The 17,823-nt window shown below is 43.1% G+C and overlaps 1 protein-coding gene across 1 annotated transcript in view; it reads right to left on the reverse strand.

The window, feature by feature from the left end:
• LOC136399263 (sialic acid-binding Ig-like lectin 5) overlaps positions 1-10,837 on the reverse strand; it is a 45,572-nt gene extending 34,735 nt beyond the window's left edge. Inside the window, exons 1-8 of the mRNA XM_066374302.1 lie at positions 10,801-10,837; positions 10,343-10,723; positions 9,851-10,129; positions 9,579-9,626; positions 9,115-9,372; positions 8,732-9,030; positions 8,428-8,510; positions 7,531-7,612 (exon numbers count right to left, since the gene is read on the reverse strand). Of these exons, the coding sequence (XP_066230399.1) occupies positions 7,531-7,612; positions 8,428-8,510; positions 8,732-9,030; positions 9,115-9,372; positions 9,579-9,626; positions 9,851-10,129; positions 10,343-10,723; positions 10,801-10,837 (1,467 nt within the window). The remainder of the gene's footprint in view (positions 1-7,530; positions 7,613-8,427; positions 8,511-8,731; positions 9,031-9,114; positions 9,373-9,578; positions 9,627-9,850; positions 10,130-10,342; positions 10,724-10,800) is intronic.
• Between the last annotated feature and the right edge of the window lie 6,986 nt (positions 10,838-17,823).

Here is a 17,823-nt window from a genome sequence, read left to right on the forward strand (position 1 = left end):
ATTGAGCCAGGGGTTACTCGGTCTGCTGAAGGCCCGTGGTCAAGGTACATATGAGAAAGCAATCAATGAACAGCTAAGGTGTTGCAAGGGAAAACTGATGATTCATGCTTCTCATCTCTCTCCGTTCCTGTTGGTCTGTCCCTATCTCTGACTCTCTCTCTCTCTGTCCCTGTAAAAAAAAAAAAAAATACTATTATTTTAAAATATATAGTAATGTTATAATATTGTACCAATGTTAATTTCCTGAGTTTTTAAATTTTTTATTTCATTGTGCTAATGCTTCACATGAGATCGACCTTCTTCACAAGCTTTTCAGTGTGCCATGCTGGGTTGTAGTTACAGGTACAGGGTTGTGTAGCAGACCTCCAGAACCTGTTCATCCTGCTTAACTAAGCTTTATGTCAGTTTATTAGCAACCCCCAGGCCCCTCCCTCCAGCCCCTGGCCACTACCCTCCCACTCTTTGATGCTGTGAATTGGACTCCTTTAGAGACCTCACATAAGTGGAATCACTCAGTGCTTGTCTTTCTATGACTGATTTACTTCAGTGAACATGATCAAGTTTCGTCTTATTACTACATACTGCAGAATTTTCCTGCCCTTTTTATTGTTGTTGTTATTGCTACTATTTATTTAGGTTGAGTTTATTGACACTGGTTAACATAGCACACAGGTGTCAGGAGCCCAATTCTGAAACACATCTCCATACACCATATTGTGTGTTCACACCCCAAAATCCAGTTATTGTGGTTGGAGGGGGGAGAAGCTGGGTGAGGGAGAAGAAGGAATAAAGGAGAAAAAAAAAACCAAATTATAAGGGGGAGACTCATGGACATGGACAACAGTGTAGTGATTGCTAGGGAGGGGAAAGAGGGCATAGGAAGGGTAACTGGTGAATTTTCCCCCTTTTTAAGGATGAATAATATTCTGGTGTATGTATACACCACATTTCCTTTTTCCGTTCACCTGTCAATTCCCACAATCTGGCTGTTGTTAATAGCGCTGCAGTGAACACGGGAGCACTCATATCTTCTTGAGATTCTGATTTCAATTCTTTTAAATAACTATCCAGAAGTGAGATTGCTGGATCATAATTTTAATTTTTTGAGGAACCTCCATACTCTTTCTACAGCTACCGCCCCATTTTCTCATTCCCACCAACAGTGCACGAGGTTCTTACCAGCACTTGTTGTCTTTTGTGTATTTTTTTTATAGCAGTCATCTTAACACGTGTGAGGTGACATCTCATTGTGGTTTTGATTTGCATTTCCTTGATGATCAGTGCTATTGAGCATTTTTTTATACAGCTACATGACGACATGGACAAGTCTTACAAACACAATGTTGGAGGAAATAAAAAGACATAAAGGAATGCATATAAAGTTTTGTTCAGATATAAAAATATTTCATCTTAATAGCCACTTGTATGTCTTCTTCCAAGAGAGGTCTAGTCCAGTCCTTCTCCATTTTTAAATTGGGTTATTAGGTTTTTTATTCTTGAATTGTAGGGGTTGCTTTTATACTTTGGAGATTAACTCCTTATTAGATGTATGGTTTGCAAATACTTTCTCCCAATCCGTAGATTGTTTTTCACTCTGTTGATTGTTTCCTTTGCTGTGCAGAAGCTTTTAGTTTGATGCAGTCCCACTTGTGCTTTGTTTTGTTTTTATTTTGTTGCCTGGGCTTTGGTGTCATATCCATAAAATCATTGTCACGAGCAGCATCATGAAGGTCTTCCTTATGTGTTCTTGTAGGAGTTTTACAGCATCAGGTCTCATGTCTAAGTCTGCAATCCGTTCTGAATTGGTTTGTGTGTGTGGTGTAAGAAAAGGGTCCATCTTCATTCTTCATGTGTGAACATCCAGTTTCCCCAGCACCATTGCTGTAGGGACTGTCCCTTCCCCACTGTGTATTCTTGGTGCCAGTAATATAAGATCTGAACATGAAGGGAATTGGGGAGAACTGTACCTGGGAATTCTGAGTACTATTTTTGCAACTTTTCAAAACACTAAAAGTAATGCAACATGAAGAGTTAAAAACTGTATAGTAGTCTTTTTTTAATATCCTAACATCAGGGTGTGGGAACAATTATTTATCAGCACTTTTAGCTCTTGTTCTTCTCTTAGTTCTCATACTGACTAGATACTAAATAGTTCTGATGCTCACTTGGCCAGTAAAAGATCTTAGTGACAGTAATATTGCCACCAAGTCATTAAGCTTTCCTTCCTCACTAATAGATACTGACTAAGGGAACAGATTACTTCCTCAGGAGATTAGGTCGAAAGTGATGATATCATTTCACTAAATTGTACCGCAAACTGAGTCTTTGCTTCCTCAACACTTCATGAAGTAGATAGAGGATTGTTGCCCTCAGCTATAATTTTTGTGAAGTAAAACATATGTGAAGGTTAACAGACCAAGTGTTTCATACATACATTATAAATTTAAAATAAACACCCTTATTGTCATACAGGTCAAGAAATGAAATATACGCAACATTTCAGTATCTTCTCCAGCGACATTCTGAACAGTAACTACTGCATCGCTCCAGAAGTCAGTGCATAATATCAAATATATTTATAATCTTGCCTTCAGTTTTCTTTTTAGTGCTGTCACTTATGTAGTTTTCTTTTTTGTTGTTGTTCTTTTTTAAAAAAATTTTTAATTAATTTTAATGTGGTGACATCAATAAATCAGGGTACATATATTCAAAGAAAACATGTCCAGGTTATCTTGTCATTCAATTATGTTGCATACCCATCACCCAAAGTCAGCTTCTCTTCCGTCACCTTCTATCTAGTTTTCCTTGTGCCCCTCCCCCTCCCCCTCTCCCTCTTTCTCTCCCCCTGCCTCCCGTAACCACCACACTCTTGTCCATGTCTCTTAGTCTCATTTTTATGTCCCACCAATGTTTGGAATCCTGCAGTTCTTGTTTTTTTTCTGATTTACTTATTTCACTCTGTATAATGTTATCAAGATCCCACCATTTTGTTGTAAGTGATCCGATGTCATCATTTCTTATGGCTGAATAGTATACCATGGTGTATATGTGCCACATCTTCTTTATCCAGTCTTCTATTTTTTTTTTACAGTGATTAAAGCCTTTAAGCAAACTCTTGGCCAATACAGCAAGAATCTATAAAAGAGTAGTGTCCTTAACAAGTTCACCAAGTCCAAGTTGGCCCCAACACCATGCCAAGTCCCTGATAAATACAACCCAACCCAAGTTCAGTCCGTTAGGAGCTGTCCCAAGGAGCAGGAGTCCAGGAAATGTCCACATCCAGGAAAAGTCCACATGGCACTGGAATTGTTGTCACAACTCTATACTTTGTAGTTTTCTTTTTATATGGAACAAGATTTTGTGTGTTATTTTGTGTCTTCTTATTTTCCCCAACATTATGTTTGGGAGAGTTGTCCGTGTCATCATGTAGTGATAGTTTCTTTTCATTGCTGCATAGTATTTCATTGTGTGGATGTACAACCTTTATTTATCCATCTGACCCCAAGTGGACATTTAGGTTGCTTCCAGATTGGGGGCATGACAAGAAAGGTTGCTGTGAACAGGCTTGCCCATGCATCTGGTGTAACTGTGCACAAGTATCTCTGGGGTAGCAGTTCTCAAACTTTTTTATCTCAAAATGCTTTCACACTATTTAAAAAGAAAAAAGGTATTGAGTGCCCAACGAACTTTTGCTTTGCAGGTTATATCTATCTATATTTGCCTTTTTAGAAATTAAAACTCAAAATGTCAAATATTTATGCATTAATTCATTTAAAATAACATTTAAAATTACATGTTCTGAAAACAAAAATAAAATCATGAAAAGAGTACCATTGTTTTTACATTTTTTTGCAAATATTTTTAACATCTAACTTCATGAAACAGATTGTGGGACTTTTCAGCTTCTATTACATGTCAGCCAATTTCTTATAGTAAATCACTTTCTATGTATCTATACCACAGCAATATCTAACCTTTTTCATCTAGTGACACACATAAACTAATTGCTAAGATTCTGTGGCACACCAAAAAAAAGTATTATATTTTCACCGATGTGACAAAAAGATTGGTATAATATTGATTTACGCACACTACATAGCTATTGTTGTGTTAGCTATTGTCATTTTTTTATATTTTATAATTTAAAAAAAAGATTGCTTGTTTTAAAATTGCTGTGAAACACAGCTTGAAATTCGATCTGCCACATCTTACTGATTCTGTTTCTCTACACAACCCTCACCCAGGCACCGTCCTCCAAGGCTGCAGCTCTCACTGGCCTCAGGTCCCATCCCCCACCCTTGCCCCATCAGGTCTGGGGGTGGTAATGGCTTCTCACTGTTGCTTGTCCCAGGATCCCTCACCGTCTCTTACTAGACCTCTTAGTCCTGCCCCTCGGTAACTCTTCCCTCCATTAGACACGTGTAATCAGTCTCCTGACTGTGCCCTCAGTCTCCTACTGAGATCCCGCTGACACACCTGTGCATGTACCATCCCCTTGCTCTGTGGCTCTCAGACCTTCCAGCTGAGATCATCTGCCTTGTGCCACTGAAGTGCCCTCCTCCGGGGAGGGTCTAAGTTTGCTCTGCCATTTGCCACGGCTCCAGTTTGGAACCACTTTTATTTCTGTTCCCCTCATTCCAGGAGACTTTGAAAACTGCAGGTCATCTCAGTAACCAGAATAAGAAAATGCTCATCGTCCAAAAGCAGCAGGGAGCGTACTGCTTATTGATCTCCGTTCTAAACATCAGCAAATGTCAGCATGGAGATTCCTCACTAGCTTGTCACATTTCATGATTTTATACAGACTGTTTAATATCTTCTTGGGCACTTTTAATTGTTTTCAGCATGAGAGTTGATCTAACTACCCTAACCTGCCATTATCAAAAATAAGAAAGTACTGCCCTCTCTTATATTGTTTCTCAGATTTTTGCATGCACTTGCTGTTCTACATAATCAGGAAGAAGCTGTCTTTGAATCCTGAATGAGAACTATGACAATTGAACAAACCATTGAATTTCAAGATATCTCTATTATATTAGTCATCTATTACTACATAACAAATTATCCTCCAAACTAAGTAACTTAAAACAACACACTGTCATCATCTCATAGTGTCTGTGGGTCAGAAATTCGAGCAGGGCTCATCGTGGTCTGTCTCACAGCTTCTCACTAGGCTGTGATCAAGGTATTGGGGCGAGGGCTGCAGCCTAATCTGAAGACCCAACTGGGGTATGACCCACATTGAAGCTCATTAATTGGTTTGCCCGACATTCTGTTTCTCACAAAACTTTGGAATGAAGGCCTCCATTTCTGACTAGCTGTTGGGAAGAGGACACCCTATGTTTCATGCTACATGGCCTTTTCTAAAATGGCAGCTTCCAATATACCCACTTCATTAAATTGTAGAAGCTGAAAAAGCAATAGACAGCGTTTGCTAGCAAGACGTAAGTCCAGGTTCTATGTAATTAATCTTGGACATGATGTGACATCTGACAACTTCTGCCATATCCTATTGGTGATAAGCAAGTCATTAGGCCCAGTGCACACTCAATGGGAGTTGGATGATACAAGAGAATGAATATCAGAAAGTGGAGAGTTTTGGGAGCCATCCTGGGAGGCTGCCTACACTACAAACGTGATGTCTGAATTCCCATCTCTACCTCAGCTGGGAAGAGCTACACACTGGTTCCAGCACGTAGCAGGAGCAGAGTGATAGTACGTAGCAGGAGCAGAGTGATAGCAACATTATGTACCATATACCTCCTCTCTGACGACCCCCCGACAGGTTGGTTTGACTTCTTCTTTAGTAAGTTCCTCAGATAAACCAAACACTGTCTCTGCAAACAACTCTCAGTTGTCAGTAATTCCTGAGAAGTTCCTATTGTCATCTGCAGAGGACACTGTCAAATTCCTATCTTTTTCTTGTTGTTATGCAAGTGGCCCTTTGAACATGGAAACACTTTTTTTGCCATTTTGTAGAATAGCTTGTATGAATAAAGTTCCAAAGTTTTTGTAATGTCACAAGTTTGATTTTGGCTGAAGAAGAATGATGAAAGTGTAACTCACCATGTTTCTGCTTATGGCCATTAATTGTTTTTCTTGATACTGAGCTCTAATTACTCTTGAACACACAACTAAAGAGTGTGAATAAATAGAAATATGTCATTTCTAATTCACACATAGCGTTGGCCACTCTGTCCCATTATGAATGACAACTACTGATTTTCCATTCTGCATACATTTCATAAGCCATAGTCACTATGTTGTTAACTATGTGTAAGACCCAGCCATGTCTGAGCAAGCAAGTAAAAACACACATAAATTCCTTATAAATCAGATAAAGAGACACGTGATGGCTTCTTCATGGCCAAATGTTTTGTGTAAAAGATACAAAAGTAGCATATAAAATAATTCTGTACACAATTTAATATCATCCAGAATAATTTTTGAAAACATGTTTATAAAAAGAAAACCTCAGGGATAAAAACTAGGGCAAATATTGAAAAGCATTCATCTTCTCCTTCTGAAAATTGTTGAGTTGCCAGCCAGAGCTGTTCTGTACAGAATGGGAAACTGGGGGGCAGAGAAGTGAAGTGAATCATTTGATGACAATGCCTTAGGAAGCACTGAAGCCTGCATTTTAGCCAAGGCCCCTGAAATTCAGTCACCTGTCTTCTGTGCCCTGCCTGGGGACGCTCACGCAGGAGTTAATGTTGATATTGTCACAAGGTCTCCTCCTGCTGCATCAGTTACTCCGGACTTCTTCCCCCGGGGAGGCTGTGATGCTGCGGCCAGACCGAGCTCTGAGCGACACCTCACTTGCTTGTCTTCTTGATCTCTGCACACACATGTGTACTTTTGGCCTCCTGGTCCTGAGGCTTCCGTGGCTTCAGCCTATGAAAGCTGAGGTTCGCATAGTGTAGCTCCTGCTGCTCCCCTGATGGAGGGGCATCCCCATCGAGTGTGGCCCAGACTTTTGCTGGGAATCCTGAGTGAAGGGGAGAGAAGGTGTCAGAGAACAAGGCAGACATGGTCCCAAGGGAAACTTATGCTGATGGAACACTTTTTCATTCATCCTCTTAGTCCACACATATTTCTCATGAACTCAACTATTCACACATTCATTTAAAATATTGTAAAACTGCAATTGATTAGACCATATCAAGAGCTTATTAATCACATTTTTGCCTCAAAGAAACTCAATATAAATGATACCCTTTTTATCCTCATTTACAGATAGGGAAATCAGTGAGGAGAGGGGATATACTATTCCCAGAATGTGGACAATATACCAGTTATGGGAGATTGTTCTGTCAGCCTGTACTCAGCAGAGGGAGGTGGGCTCAGTGGTCAGCAGGGTGGGCAGGAGGCTGACCATGGGCTCCGGGAGGTGGAGAAGTCAGCTCCCAGCTGTCTGTCTGGCTGACCACAGAAGGGTGGGTTCGGGGAGATGCTGAGGAACTCAGTCTGGACTCATTGAACAAACATGCCCAGTCCCCACACTGCATGAGAAGACACCCCACCACTCACCCAGGTGGCTGTGCCCACGACAGGGTCCTCACCATCCTTGACCTGGGGTCTCCCGGCTGCTGGCTTCCTGCGGGCTCTCACTCTAAGGGAAGAAGTCAGCAGCCAGAGTGGCTCAGGCACAGGTGGGCAGGGGTCCCCACTCCCTGACAGGACACCTGAGGCACCCAGACCCTGGGACCAGACTCGGAGGTTCTCCGGACATGCAAGGGAGTACACTGACCCCTGGGTGGCCAGGCATTTGGCCAGGACTGAATTTTCATCAGAAAAAAACTACTCCTACACGCAGAAACATACCTAAGTGACCACAACAGTGTTATTTGTAATAACCAAAAGCAGAAACAAGCTAAATGCCCACAATAAATGAACAGACAAGAAAAAGGTGCCACATACATACTATAAAATATTATCTGAAAATAAAAAGGAATAAAGTACTGAGACAGGACCCTTGACAATGCCATGCTCTGTGAAAGAAGTCAGTCACAAAGGACCATGTACTGAATGAGTCCATTCACATGAACTGGGCAGAATGGACAGGTCCTGAGACAGGAAAAGGTCAGTGGTTGCAAGTCTGGGCAGCGGGGGGATGGAGACAGGGTGACAGTTAAGGGATGTGGGGTTCTGTTTGGTTTTGTTTCTCATTTTTTCTTTCATTCTGGTCGAATGGAAACATTTCAAAATTGATTGTGGTGATAGTGGCTGCACAACTCTGTGACTGAACTAAACTATGTTGAACTGCACACTATAAATACATGGGGATTTCAATAAAGTTATTATTCCCACCTCCCCAACCCCCAGAAAGTCCCCTCTTCATTTAACAGCTCTCAGTTAGTGGGACTGAGTGACCTCTCCTCTTTTCCCTACAACCCAGCTCCCTGTATCCCCGGGACACAGACTTACATGTAAAGGAACAGGAGACACAAGCACAGGGACAGCAGGACCATGACAGCAGCTCCTCCAAGAGCCGCAGGAACCACTCCTGCCTGGGACACGGACTTCCCTGCAGAGGAGAGGGCGTGAGACCACCCAACACAGGTCTCAGTCTCTTGTCTCCCCAACTCCTTGCAGAACCCGCTGTAGGTTCTGTTCCTGCAGGAGATGGAGGGCCCTGTCCTAGCAATCACCTCGTCCAGGCCAGACCCCTCTCCCCAGCTCCATCTTCTCTGTGACCCACTCCTCTCCCTAAGCCTGTCCCCCATTAGACCCCCTGTTCTGGCAGCAGCAGGACAGCGGCGCTCTGGGCTCCGTGGACATTGCTGGCCTCGCAGCTGAGTCTGAGGCCGGCACTGAGCTCCTGGCTGAGGCTCAGGGAGCTGTTGGCCCAGGGCCCCACTGAGCGGGAGGTGACCATGCAGGAGGCATTGCTGTGGTTCCCCTCCAGCAGCCCCGCCCCCAGCCGCCAGCGCAGGGAGGGGGTCGGCTGCGCTCGGGAGGAGCAGCTGCAGTGCAGACCCTGGTCCTCCCAGGAGCAGGAGGGGCCCAGCAGCTGCGGGGGGGGGGGGTCTGTAGGGAGGGAGGAGAAAGGTCAGCAGTGCCTCTGTCCTCCCAGGACCCAGGTGACCTGCACCCAGGTGTCCCCACACTCACAGAGCACAGAAAGGGTGAGAGAGAGAGTCTGGGAGCCCAGCGGGTGCCAAGCCCGGCAGGAGAACTCCCTTTCTTCCGCAGTCCCCACATGGGGCAGCTCCAGGGTCGTGGTGCTGGAGATGGGGGTGGCATTCAGGGCTGGGGACCCCCGGAACCAGCTGAGCTCTTCAGAGGGGTTGCTGTCAGCTTCACAAAACAGCCGCACAGCCTCGCCCTCTGGGATGGGCAGGGAGGAGGTTGTTTGCCAAATCTTCATGGCTTTGGGGAGAGAAATACAGAGAGAGAGAGAGAGATGTGAAACACACATGCATGCTCCCACCCAGAAGAAGTGAGGCAGGGAGGGTGATAATTTTTCATCCATTCCCATCCCATATCAGGTTTTATTCAAACTAGGATTTTCTCCTCTGTTCCATGGATGACCCAGGGGCAGGTCCCTGCCCCAGAGGGGCGAGGTTATTTCTTACCTGTGACGTTTCTGAAGGAGATGCCTATGGTGAGGTTCCGGGGGGCATCTGTGACAGAAAGACACGGCCCCACTTCAGAGGGGAGGGGTGGATGGAAGTCACCCTGAACCCAAGGAGGGCGGTGGGAACCAGGAAGTGGGCTTGCTGTCCTCTGACCCATCCCCCACCTACACTCAGATCCATGCACGAGTGTCCTCTAGCTCAGCCTCACACACAGGTACACACAACAGCCGCACTACCACCAGGGACCCAGCCATCCCTCAGACACTCACAGAAGACATTGAGCCAGATGGTTCTCTGTGTGATCACGGAAGACCCTGTGCATTTCACCCGACAGGTGAGACTGGTGCCATGGTCCTGGGGCCTCGGGATGAGGGTGAGCACTGAGGAGGAAGGGAATTTTCGATTCAGCGAGTCAAGAGCATTCCCCTCCCTGGAGAAGGTGAGACATCTTTCACCTTGGCAGGCCCCTGGCAGGCTGCAGGTCAGCTGTGTGGGGCGGCCGGACTCCAGAGGCTCCGGAATATGAATGTCGGGTTTGTCTGTCAGGACTGAGGAGGAGAGAAGGAGGCACTTGAACCACAGCATTTGGAGACCCAGCGTGTGACCCTAAAAGGGACTCATGTGCCCAAACCAACCCTGGGTCATGTGCCTCTCATGCCCTCCCTGGGCCCAAGGCCAGGATCAAAGACTGTGCAGTGTTCCAGTTCCTGTTCTTAGACCGGATCCCAATTCCTTGGGTCCTGCTTGGGCCCCTCTCCTACCTGTCACCTGCAATTTCAGCATCCTCTCTATGTAATTATATCTCACATCACTTCCTCTCTCCACGCAGAAGAAGTAGGTTCCTGTGTCACAGATCCTGGCGTCTCTGATGCTCAGGGAACAGTTGTTGGTCTTGGCATCCGTGAGGAGGAATCGGTCCTGGAACTCTTTCTTCACAAGTTTATTTGGGTTATTTGTGGCCACAAGATCGTCATGGGTTGTGTTGTCCCCATATCGGTACCAGTAGGTGTAGAGTGTGCCAGAGGAATACCACCGACTCCCCAGGTAGGAGAAGAAACAGGGCACATGGACGCACAGACCCTTCTGCACCCTCACCAATCTCTGCACTTGGGTCTTATAGTCTGGCTGCTGCTGCAGGGACCCTGCAGGGACACAAAGACTCAGTTACAGCCTTCAGCTGTCCCTCACCAGCTTGTCTTCCCTCCCTGGGCCCACTCACTCCCCCACAGCAGGGGCAGCAGCAGCAGAGGAACCATGGATGCATCTGACAGGGCAGAGTGGGTCCTGGGTCCCTGTGTCATGGAGGAAAATGCCCAGCTGTGAGGTGGAACTGAGTTTGCCCAACAGGAAGCTGTGGGTGACATAACTATGACCATGCCTACAAGGGGTACTTGGGCTCCACTGACCCTGGGGGGTGCGGTGAGGGCTGAGAAATCGTCCTGTCTCACCTCCTTCCTCACCTGACACAGCAAGTGGATCTACCAAGACCCCAGAGGTTGAGAGGCTTGTCCAGATGTGAGCCTGAAAGTGGTCACCTTGGAGATGATGTTTAAGTCAAGAGGAGGTCACCCAGCATAGCATCACAGTCAGAGCTGGTCCTAGTGACTCCGGAAGGACAAACATTCAGCTAAAAAGATTGAACGTTCTGGAAAAAGATACTTTTTTTTCTGAAGTGAGAAGTGGAGAGGTAGAGAGACGGACTCCCACATGTGCCCGACTTGCATCCACCCAGCAGGTCCACCAGGGGGCGATGCTCTGCCCATCTGCTTCCAGAGACATTCTAGCACCAGAGACAGAAGCCATGGAGCCATCCTCAGTGCCCAGGCCAACTTTGCTCCCATGGAGCCTTCGCTGTGGGAAGGGAAGAGAGAGACAGAGAGAAAGGAGAGGGGGAGGGGTGGTGAAGCATATGGATGCTTCTCCTGTGTGCCCTGGCCGGGAATCAAACCCAGGCCATCCACATGCCGGGCCACACTCTACCACTGAACCAACTGGCTAAGGCAGGATAATTTTTTTTAAATGTTAGACCACTCAGGTGCTGGCAAGAAAGAAAGCAATGTAGACCCAGCCTCACTAGAGTGTGGAACTGATGGAGACAGTTAAGGAATAAGGCCTTTTGCTCTTTTGAGGGCCTTTGGGGGATATGGGATGTAGAATTGTTGGTCTTCAAGGGTGTGAGCATCTGTGGGACAGTGACATTACACAGGCTCCCTTCCTTAAAACTGGAAGTGTAAGTGAAAATGTTGCTTCATTCTATGGGGACCCCAAAGGCTGGACCTCACCTAGCAGCAAATTTGCCTCCGGAAAGCCCAGGAAACTCCATCTTCAGGGCCCTCACGTGCTCAGACCCATTTCAAAGCCCAGCAAGGGCTCCAGGGACGTGTGGGATCACCTGCACTCTTGCTGATCTTTTATGAAAGAAAGAAACTTGATAACAATTTCTCAAACTTGTAAAAATAAGAAAAAGTTTGACATCTCAGTAACAAGTTATGTGATTAGAAGAAAGTTTGTTAAACTATACAAGAGAAAAAGAAATGTCAATCAACCGTGCCAGGGGAAAAACTGAATTTTCTTTCTATTCTCTATATTATACAAATATAATATTATCATAACAATTAATAAACCTTATTAATATATTAACATTAATTACTACTTGACAGAACTAATTAAAGAATATCAGTCAAAATTGTGGATAATATGTGTTAGGAGCTGTGCCACATTGCTAATAAAAATAGTCTAATTTTTCTGAATTGCCTTGTATTTTGTCTTTGAACATTTTAGCTTCTGTGACTTGATGTGATATGTTTTCTCATCTCAGAAATGTTCATGTGTACCACACTTTGTATTGTTTCTTCAAAGCAGTGATCTTAACATTTGTATAAACATCAGGCTCCACAAAACCTGGCTCTGTCTCTACCCGGGAGCAGATGAGCAAGAGGTGACCAGCTAAACCAGCCCCACCCCGGACTCCTCACGTTCTGCAGAGAAGACTGTCTTATGCAAGCAAAGGACTAAAGACAGCAGGATTTCCATGGTTGTGCCCCCACAGTGCACATCACTGAGCAGTCTAGCAAATCTCAAGCTGGGGTTACAAAGAAGACAAGAAATAATAAGTGTTGGAAAGAATGTTCAGAACAATGAACCTTCTTGCACTGTTGGTGTGAATGTAAATTGGGGCAACCACTATGTAGATCAGTATAGCAGTCTCTCAGAAATCAAAGATAGAGCTGCCAGCGCTGGCCGGACAGTGCTTGTAGTTAGAGCACTGTCCCGATACCAAAGACTGTCGGTTCAATCCAGGTCAGGGCACATACAGAAACAGATTAATGTTTCTCTCTCTCTCTTTCTCTATTATTATACTCTCTCTCTCTCTCTCTCTCTGGCTCTCTCTCTCTCCCTCTCTGGCTCTTCTCTCTCTCTCTCTTTATTATTATACTCTCTCTCTCTCTCTGGCTCTCTCTCTCTCTCCCTTCCTCTCTCTCATTGAAATCAATAATTTTTTTATTTTATTTTATTTTATTTTAGCTAGAGAGTGATGGAGAGGAACAGATAGATAGGAAGGGAGAGGAATGAGAAACATCAACTTGTAGTCTCGTAGTTGCGGCACCTTACTTGTGCATTGATTGCTTTCTCATATTCATATGTGCCTTGATCAGAAGGCTCCAGCCAAGCCAGTGACCCCTTGCTCAAACCAGTGACCTTGGGCTCAAGTTAGCAACCATGAGTTCACACTAGCGAACTTGGGATTCAACCAGAGACCTTTGAATTCAAGCTAGTGACCATGAATTCATGTCAACGATCCCACACTCAAGCCGGTGACCCTGTGCTCAAACTAATGAGCCTCAGTTTAAGCCGGATGAGCACAGGTTCAAGCTGGTGACCTCGGTGTTTCTGTTCAATGCTCTATCTACTGTGCCACCAACAGATCAGGCAAATAAAAATATATTTTAAAACATAGAGCTGCTATATAATCCAGTAACTCTACTTCTGGTTATTTGGAGGAAATGAAAACATTAACTTGGAAAGACATATGCAGCCCTATGTTCACTGCAGCATTATTTACAGTAGCCAAGTTGTGGGAGCAGCCTCAGTGTCCAGCGATAAATGAAGAAAACGTGGTACATAGAGAATGGAAGACAACTCTGCCACAGAAAGGATGGAAATCCTGCCGCTTGCAGCAGCGTGGATGGACCATGGGCCATTATGCTCAGTGAAGTGAGACAGAGACAAATGTCATATGATTTCACTTTAAATGGAAATGTTTTTTAATCAAACTCATAGACACAGAGTAAAACTTGGTGGTTTCCACAGGTGGGGGTCAGGGCCCAACTGGGGAGGGTGATCAAAGGTAAAAATTTCCTGTTATAAAATATTTAAATTCTGAGCATATAATGTATAGTTTGGTGATTATAGTTAATAATAGTAGGTATTAATACTATTAATATATTAATATAGTTAAAATAGCTAATAGGTTAGTACATTGCTAAGAGAAAAAATTGTTAAAAGTTCTCATCACAAGAAAATAAATGTGTATGTCTGTGGTGACGGATGTTAACAAGACATTATGGTCAGCACTTTGTATTATGTACATATATCTAATCATTATGTTGGACACTCAAAGCTATCATAGTGTCAACTATATCTCAATAACACATATACAGAGAATAAAAAAAGCTTCAGATGAGTATTTGGGTTAATTAGCATGCTCCCAGACTTCCAGGCAGAGTTCCTTCTCTGTTCCATTTCTGTTCCAACATCAGCCTAACAAATTTCTTACATTGAATTCCAGCTGCTGAAATACACAGGTGGGCTTCTGTATTTGGATTATCCCTTGACTGATTACACCTCAAAAGATAAAACAATGAGCCCTGGCCAGTTGCCTCAGTGATAGAGCATCGGCCTGATGTGTGGAAGTCCCAGGTTCAATTCCCAGTCAGGGCACACAGGGGAAGTGCCCATCTGCTTCTCCACTCTTGCCCCTCTCCTTTCTCTCTCTCTCTTCCCCTCCCACATCCAAGGCTCCATTGGAGCAAGGTTGCCTCAGGCACTGAGGATGGCTCCATGGCCTCCACCTCAGGTGCTAGAATGCCTCCAGTTGCAACGGAGCAACAGCCCAGTTGGGCAGAGCAGCAACCCCTAGTGGGCTTGACAGGTGAATCCCAGTTGGATACATGTGGGAGTCTGTCTCTCTGCATCCCTGCTTCTCAATTCAGAAAAATACAGAGAAAAAAAGAAAGAATGAAAATAAAGATAAAACAACAAGCATTGGGTGATTTCAGATGCCTTCCTAATAAAAATCACACCCAACTAGTAATACAGAAGTGTTGTTGTGAGTTGGGGGTGCAGAGAGAGAGATCAGCAGATGAAATTATCATGGACTAGCAAAGGACCACTGCTCGCTCAAGCAAATGGCCTCGAGTTTGTGCTGTGTCCTATTTTTATTCACAAGACTTCAAAAAGCTTGTTTACTGAGAAATTGGCATAACATCAAGCATAACTTTTACTTAAAGATACACAGAGTATACCTGCATGATAGCTTAATAACAATATAATATCAAAAGGCATTAATAGCTATTCCTTCTATGGTTCCCATAACATTTCTTTCTTTTTCTTAAGGGATAACCTTGAAAGGAACAGAAATCTTATGAGAATGTTTTACTGAGAAAAAGCCCAGCAACTGCCTTCAGTCACATAGACCTGTTTCAGTGACCCGCCTTCAAGTCACAAAACAATTCTCTTGGCAAAACATTCCTTTCTTGTTGGCTGTGTTCCCATCCGAGGCCATGCAATGGGTTATTTCACTACATTTCCCCCTTTTTGTTTATGCTGAATGTTATGAAGCACCACAGAAAAAACAGCTTTCTGTCGTTCATTCCTTATTTCTCTTGCTTTGATTTGTCAACAGACTACATATACAAGAAAACATAAAATTAAAACTATTATAAAAAGTCCTACAGTGGATTCCCAAAAACCTTTAATATATTCAATAGGATTTAATTGCAATAAATTATTCATTAATCCCTTCACTATAGGTTGACATGTTAGAATTTTTAATTTTTTTGAAAAGCTTCATGAATATGTCTTTGTAATATAATGATTTCTTTAGTTACATTATCTTGATTTAACAAATGCTTTTTAACATTTTCCTAAGGGAAATAAGTACAATTTTAAGAAATAAGGGTAACATAAAAAAAAAGTAGTTACATTCTAATCACATCTTAGCTTAATTTGTCTTTGCAGGCTAACAATTTGATCTCTTAAGACAATCATAGTCTGTTCTAAATCATTAACTTTAGTATTAATGTTATGATCTCTATGTTATTGAGAAGTCCACAGTTGTTCAGAATCTTCATGCCATTTTTGTACAAAGTCTTTATACTTTGATGTAACGTAACTCCAGATACAGCAGCTGCGGTGGTTACAGCTATTAGTCCCATAGTAATGGTGATGATTAGTCCAAGTAGTCTCTTGGTTCACTTCAAGGACTTAATAAGATGTTGTAACAGCATCATGGAAGGGGAATCCTGCCACATCTGATGCATCTGTACTGGAATCTAAGACTCCTGTTCAGGTTCTTAAAATGTAAAGACTTTGACTATTTTTATTAAAAAGAATAAAAGAGTTAATACATGTATAAAAAGCACACTTATTGCAAGTTGTTGAATAAATTTCAGCTGTCTATTTGGTTTCACCTATAATAAACATATAAGGCAATCTAACACAAGCAGATATGAAATGTGTGTCATTCTTCTTAAAGATTAACATAATACGATTAGAAGGATAATCTTTCTAGATTTCTCCTTTCCACACTGACATATGTTTAAGTGCCATGGCACTTTCTACAAATGATATTGTATAGGGCCAAATTTTATATGAGGAGCTCGAGGTGACATTCCTCCTCTATGCTATATGATAGTATAATTACTTTGACAACCAGCTGTAATTAAACCATTGTTCTTATGCCACCTTAAATCAGCACCCTCCCTTTAACTCGGGCAGAGCTATGAGGGTTTTAATCTATGACGTTTTATGTACAGATGTCTTACCTTTAAATCTATATTCTTGTAAAAAATGTGTTTTTTTTCTTTACTGTTATTTTTGACAATAGAGAGCCAAGCTTGAGCTTCTATGTTTAAACAATGTGGCTCATGTCCTATACATATAGGTAATCCCTCAAATCCTGTTGTATGATTTTCTAATTTCACGCCTTTTTCTGAAGGTGCTAACGGACCTCTATCATTAAAAGGAAGCCAATTAGAGTCATTAACAAAAATAGGAAAGGTACTATTTTCCTAATAAATAGCTCTACTTAATGGAGGATTAGTGACATATGCCTAATAACTAAAATTTTCAGCTCTACTTACCAGAACTTTTACCAAAGCAATCATTGCTAAAAACAGATTAGTAGCATTTTCTTCTTTTCTAGTAGCTTGTAGCATTTTTTTTTTTTTTTTACCATTGAAGGTAAGTTTTTTAAGTTGGCCCCAACTTGGTATTTTAGCCTTTTCAATACCAAGCAGCAGCACCTTTAAGATGCTTCTTTTGAAATTCAGTTCTTCCATTTCAGCAATGGGCAGATATGGAAATAATCTATTGTTCTTACTCATGTTGTTAGTTTAATTCTGTGAGCAGGACTCCAAAGGACTTCACCGGATTCTGCAGTGACATAAGCAAACCCTCTTCCCCAATGTTGTACTACACTAGGTACCTATTGATCCAACTCACTTTTGTTGTTGTTGTTGTTTTGTTTTTTGTTTTTGTTTTTACAGAGACAGAGAGTGAGTCAGAGAGAGGGATAGACAGACAGGAACGGAGAGAGATGAGAAGCATCAATCATTAGTTTTTCATTGCAACACCTTAGTTGTTCATTGATTGCTTTCTCATATGTACCTTGACCATGGGCCTTCAGCAGACCGAGTAACCCCTTGCTGAAGCCAGTGATCTTGGGTTCAAGCTGGTGAACTTTTTTGCTCAAACCAGATGAGCCCGTGCTCAAGCTGGCGACCTCGGGGTCTCGAACCCAGGTCCTCTGCATCCCAATCCGATGCTCTATCCAGCGCGCCACCACCTGGTCAGGCGATCCAACTCACTTTTATAATGTATAGGTTGATTAATCTTGGAACTGTTATTTCTTGTCCAATGTCTGCAGCAGTCAAATTATCTTCTCCTGTATTTAAGAGATTTAAAGTAAATAAAACTTTGTGTAACATAATTTTAGGGGATAATCTCCTTTCTTCTCCCT

The sequence above is a fragment of the Saccopteryx leptura genome, chromosome 3 (genome assembly GCF_036850995.1).
Source record: "Saccopteryx leptura isolate mSacLep1 chromosome 3, mSacLep1_pri_phased_curated, whole genome shotgun sequence".
Classification (NCBI taxonomy): domain Eukaryota; kingdom Metazoa; phylum Chordata; class Mammalia; order Chiroptera; family Emballonuridae; genus Saccopteryx; species Saccopteryx leptura.